We start from the raw sequence: 6,052 nt of genomic DNA, 5'->3' as shown, positions 1-6,052 counted from the left end.
ATAGTGTAGACTCAAAAGCGTTTGTTTTTTTGTGGGTTTTTTTTTTTTGGTATATTTTAAGGCTAATACTTGCTGACCAATTACTTATGGCCAAGGAACTTGGCTAAAGGTTTTTAGACACAGAGATAAGTATTCCATTAAATGATACTAATTTTGAGAAGCAAATGATGGCCACGTTTCCAGGATCAATTCTTCCTACTTTAGGAATGTACTCCACTGAATCTGATTTTAGAACAGATTGTGTTTGCTTTTATAAATTACTTAGGCCAACACTAGGTCCACATTGTCCTTATAAGTGAAAATTGAAAATACTTGATATACTAATTTTCAGTTATTTCACTGTTCCATTTAATACATGTTTGCAGACATTCGCCTTTATCTGTGAGACACTATATTTTTATTTTTAAAATATGAATTAAGCAATATTAGGAGTTTGTTTAATTGCAGGTTAGTACAGATTTTATCTACATAGACAAATCTAGAAGCACATTTAACACATTTTATTTAGAAATGTATAAACATTTAGTTAAAAGTAGCTATCAAGTTAAAAAAGAATACTTGCTTGAAATCATAAAATATAGTAAAATTCCTTTTAAACATATAATATTCCTATAATTTGCTTTCGTTGAAATATATTATCTTTAAAAAAGCCCCAACATCTTTTAACTTTTGAGTATCACAGGCTTTCCCTAATTATTAGAAGGCCTTATACCTTAATTACGTAATAGAATAATGATTTAGGCTACTTAGTACTGTCATTTTGTTTAGAATTTGGAATAAGCATATCTTCTTTTCAGAAATTACTAAGCTCTGTCGGTGCCACAGCCGATCCTTCTTCAGTTCCAGAGGCTTCTTCTGGCGTCTGTCGCTCTTGACAGTGGTACTTCACTTTAAGTGCTTTGCTAGGGTACCAGACCAAGCGAATGCGACAGGGAATGAGTTCCTAGAAATAAGAGTTCAAAAATACTATCATCTGCAAAAACTTCTGGCAAGAACAATTCTATACATAAGTTTGTGTTTTACCTGTGTTGAGAATTCATGGAGTAGAACAGTATAATCAAATTCAATTGCATCATCATTTGTTTTCTAGAGGAAGGAAAAAAAGTGAGTATAATTATTAATTGTAGGTTTATATTAGATCAGAATTTGGAAGGCTTCTCTTATATAAATTCTTGTGTTGAACGGATGCTTTGACTCTCCTGCCGCCTCTTTGATTTTAGCCTCCCTTCCCTTTGGCAGTATCCTGCATCAAGCTACCGAAGTCATGTATTCTTACTGTTGTTTTGTCACTGAGTTCTATGAAAGTCTAGTGGAATGGCCATCACTTTTAATCATATTTATGGGTTTTGATGGAGGCTAAGATCAGTGGGGATAGGGAGAATCTTTTTGACAAGCTTAGGAATCTAGATACTGTATACACATCTCAAGCTGACATGTTAGCCCTGATAAGCCAGGTAATAAGACGGGCAGGGCAACTAGTACTTCTGGAATGCCACCATTGTGCCGGGTTCTGTGCTAGGCACTATATACATGTTTTTCATTGTGATTTTCCTGACTGCCTTGCAAGAGTATGTATTATGAGCCTCGTTTTACAGGGGAGGGAACCTGAGTATACAGGTGATAAGTGACATAACAGGGATTCAAACCCAGATCTACTGACTCCTCACTCATATTCTTCATGCTCTACCACACTGCCCCTAAAACCAGTGCACTAGATATTCATAGGGAGGCTGGCAGTCTTTTCATTTCTCTTAGTCACTCGATTTCTCTTAAGCTTTACTAGTGACTAAACAAATTTCCTATTTTGTTTTCAACACTTCTGGTTTGTGGTGGGGGTGGGTGGGGTAAGCAAGGATGCTTATCCCTTTCTAGTAAAAATGGAAAGAGAGAAAAACAAACTCAACTTGGATTATAATTTTAACCACCAGGGTTTTATTGAGACTATTAAAGAATATTAAAAAGCAAAGATAGACAAAAGGAGTAGATAATTAAGTTTTGTCTTCCCTTTGCTTACTTCGATGGAGCTTTTGACAAGCCATGAAATTTCTAGCAGGTGGGGAGGGTGCTGGAGGGAGAGGAGAGAAGTGAGGGCCTGGATGGATCAGAAATCGACTGTTTTTCTATGGTGTCTGCATTGTTGGGCAGGCTTCCCTCCTGCCTGGCAGTGAACGTTCAAAGCAAACCTCCGAGGCAAAAGCTGCAAAGTCAGAGAACTCATGAAAGAAAAATCAGTATCTCTTCTATAAAGTAACAGTTTCTGGAGGCCTCAATGATCAGTTGGGCATTGCTGGGTTTGGGGCTGTACTTAGCCTTGCTCGACCCTCATTTGGTGACTCTCTTGACCTTGGAAGGAAATGGTTATCTCAAGATGGCCCACACCAGCAAGCTGCTGCGTTGTACGATTTTTGTCTCAGACTTCTGTGCTGCCTGCACTATATCTCAAGACCTGACTGTATTTCTATAATTTAAAAATTGGTTTTACCTAAAAACGTAAAGTGTTTTTTCAGGTCAATGCCTTCGTATTCAGTTTTTGAAAATACTGAAGGAAATCATATGGCAGTCTCCAGATTTTTGGCAAAAACGAGGCAAGTCGTGAAACAAATGATGGGACTCCAACTCCATTTGACAAACTATCCTGCTGAATATACAGAATGCCACCCAATTTTTTCATAGGAAAATTTAGATTATTATAAATCTTGGAAACCATGCGCCATTTAATGAAAACCTTTCTCGGTAAAGTTATTGAAATGGACCCTTACATTTCCATTTTTATGGATTCTTCTTCCTTCAGGAGGATATATCCTTAAACCAAATAAAAAAGCAGTGCATATTAAAGAACCGCGGAGGGGACAGTACACATCCCAGCCTGGTAAGGTGTTCCAGGGCTGGACTGCCCTCGCCAAGTCCAGCTCTGCCAAGAAGTCATTATTTTTAATATTATTCAGAAATACTCTCCTTGGCTTCTAGTCAAGTCATCACAAGTGCCAAATTTGTATAGTCCAAATTGATGATTTACTGTTATGTTTTCTGGTAGCTCACACTTTCATTTTCCTAGAGACAGACTGGAAGTGTTAACATTTGTTCCCTTTTACTTACTTGTTACCCACCCCACCTTCCTTCGCCACCAAAAAGAGAACGGTCCTTAGCAGAACCAGTGTGGTTTAAGTAGAGAGTAAGAAAGCTTAGGTTCTTAATATATGCTATCAAAAGTAGATTTCTTAGCTGAATAAATAAGGTAGATAAGATGGTTTCTATCATGTATCCTTGGCCAGTGGGGGCCCCTAGTTAGGGTATGACTTGAGCTGACTGATAATGATGTGCTACAGGTTAGATAGTGTTAGGTGCTGACAATATCTGGTAATGATTGATAAGAGTTGGAACAATGCTCAGTTTTACTTTTCTCAGTTCATATTAAAGGCTAGGAGTGTAGAGAAAGTCCTTATCCTTTTTTTTTTTTTTCTGTAGCTAGAAATATCTCCCCTGCTCTTGGCATAGTCCTTAAGGTATTGAGAATGACATTCATTCTTTGATTCTAAAGCAATAATTGCGCCAGCAAGATGGGTCTCATTTTATGTTTGTATTCGGTCCTTTCTTTAGAACTTATATATTTTTTCGGTCCTTTCCTCAAGCGTTGCTCCTTTGAGGCTGTGAATTTATAAGTCTGCACTTCCTTACACAGTTGCACTGAAAGGTGAGTTTAACCCTGACTCTAAATATAGTAATGCCCACCCAGAAGGCATTTGGAAAAACTAAAATCCCTGTACTTGCCTGAGCTACCTTGGGCCTCAGAGCTCCTTCATCCACTTCCTGCTACTGTGCTGGGCAGCCTTGGTTTTATCAGCCCTACTATTCTGCTTCTAGGCTTGAGGACAGTGCCTAGATTTTAGTGATTTTTTAAAATTGTTGCTTGTTTTGCTTGTTGCGGTGTTGCTTCTTGGCTGAAAGTTCACGGGAATCTTCAGTGGACAAGGAATAGCAGAATTTGCAAATCTGTAGATATGTCCATACTTTAAGAGAACTCTAAGCTGAAATGCTTGTCAATCTTGAAACCAAATTTTCCAGTCGCTTCAGTGATTTAGATTTATGTGAGTTTCAAGGGCTTCAATAAGTTGGTTAATCCTCATTTAATAGGCCCTGAGAGATGAAGTGATTTGCCATGGATGACCCAGCAAGTCAGCTGCATATTCATTTATTATTTATCTAAAACCCAACTCCACAAGATAAAAAGAAAAAAGAAAAAAGGAAAAAAAACTAAACTAAAACTCCTAAGTCGTGACTTTGCTTCTGATCAATTGGCATCTTTGTTTTCTTAACTCCACAATTACATATGTTCCTACTTTCCCACTCAAAGGTTGGTTGAGGGATATTAATGGACAGGTGATGGACTGTCTAGGATGAGAGAGAAATAAGGCTGCTGTTTCTGAACTGTAGTATGTCTTGGTGATTAGTCTGGTAATATATCATGTACAGCTGAAAAACAAACAAAAACCACTGACATTAAAAGATCCTAATTTTTTCTCTATTGTCTCTGTTGATCTGTTCCTATTGAATTTTCTTCTCACATTCATTACGATTAGTTTTAAATGATCTTGACAGCATTTTCTATACTGTAAAGAAAAATTTCCCTAACTTTTCAGTTTAAGGTAAAAGCCTTTTGAGGATATATGTGATATGATCATCTTGGTAGATTAAAAACAGAGAAAAAGAGAGAGAAAGTTTGATCTAGTTACACAGCAACAATAAATAGTAATTTCTATTAAAAAGCACACTCTAAAAGGAAAGAAATATGTCCATTTAGAGGAGTACAGAGAAAACCTATGTTTTTAGTTGTCTGTTTTACAAGTGGCCTTTGGCAAGCATACCAAACTATTATGGGTTTTACTAATGTGGACTTGATACTGGCAAATCTTCACACTCAGAAGATACTCTCTGATGAGCCATCTATGGGTGAAACCATCACTTCACACGCCAATGAAGGCAACGATTTTAGAAATTTGTACTTATGGCTGGCTCAGCTTGCCTCTCTCAGAGGAGTCGATTTTGCTTACTCTGGAAATGCTCCACTCTCTACATCACACTTGCCTGACAAAATCTCCAACCCCAGCTAAATCCAGCTCTCTGCCTTCTCCATGTGCACAGCACAGAGTGACTGGTCCTCCTCCAAGTTCATGACCACAGAACTTTAAGGGGCCTGCTGTGCTGCACGATGCTCAACACCTCTCTCAGCTGATGACTTGGCCTCGTCTTTCACTGAGAAGACAGAATTGGTTAGAATAGAACTTCCGCAAACTGCCAACCACCATATCTACCTCCTACGGGCACCTGGGGCACTCTTCTCTGCCTTGCCCCAGGTGACCTCTCCCGTTCCTGTCTGAGAGCATCTCCTGGATTGATCTTATCCTCTCTTGCCTACTCAGAGATATTAACTCCATCACCTCTTCCTTCTCTTTCCTACAGGCCCTACTTCGCCCCTCTCTACTGGATTTTTCTCATCAACATATAAATATACTGTTAAATCTCCCAACCTAAAAATACAACAGGAAACAAACCTTCTTTCAACCCTATGCTTATCCATCCCCCAGCTATCACCCCCTCCCTTTCTTTTACTTCCCTTTCTATCCAAAATTTTTTAAGAGAGATGGAGCATCCAACTTCCTCTTCTCCCATTCTTTCCTGAACCTACCCCGGTGAGACTTTGCCCACACTGTGCCGGGGAGATAGCACTTGATAAACTTTCCATTGACTTCCAACTGCCTAAATCAAATGGTCAATTCTCAGTCCTCATCTCGCTTGAGTTTCCAGCATCATTTAACACAGTCTGTAGATCCTCATCTTTGAAACTCTTTTCTCACATCCTCAACCTCTAAAGTTAGAAGTGCTCCAGGACTCAATCCTTACACAACTTCTTTTCTATGTAACACTCATTCTGTGATCTCCACTCTCGTGCCTTTAAATTCCATCTACATGGTAATGACTCCAGCCCAGACCTCTTCCCTGAACTTGAGACTCTTATATCCAGATGACTATATAAATTCTCTGCTTGGTTAAAGAA

At 38.6% G+C, this 6,052-nt stretch overlaps 1 protein-coding gene across 1 annotated transcript in view; it reads right to left on the bottom strand.

Moving 5' to 3' along the window:
- Nucleotide 1: 1 nt before the first annotated feature.
- Nucleotides 2-6,052, bottom strand: part of RARRES1 (retinoic acid receptor responder 1) — a 29,329-nt gene continuing 23,278 nt past the window's right edge. Inside the window, exons 5-6 of the mRNA XM_039857536.1 lie at nt 1,024-1,086; nt 2-943 (exon numbers count right to left, since the gene is read on the bottom strand). Of these exons, the coding sequence (XP_039713470.1) occupies nt 794-943; nt 1,024-1,086 (213 nt within the window). The 3' untranslated portion in view covers nt 2-793. The remainder of the gene's footprint in view (nt 944-1,023; nt 1,087-6,052) is intronic.

Source organism: Pteropus medius, unplaced genomic scaffold, assembly GCF_902729225.1.
Source record: "Pteropus medius unplaced genomic scaffold, Ma_sr-lr_union100, whole genome shotgun sequence".
In the NCBI taxonomy this organism is placed as follows: domain Eukaryota; kingdom Metazoa; phylum Chordata; class Mammalia; order Chiroptera; family Pteropodidae; genus Pteropus; species Pteropus medius.
This window is presented reverse-complemented; position numbering and strand designations above follow the sequence as displayed.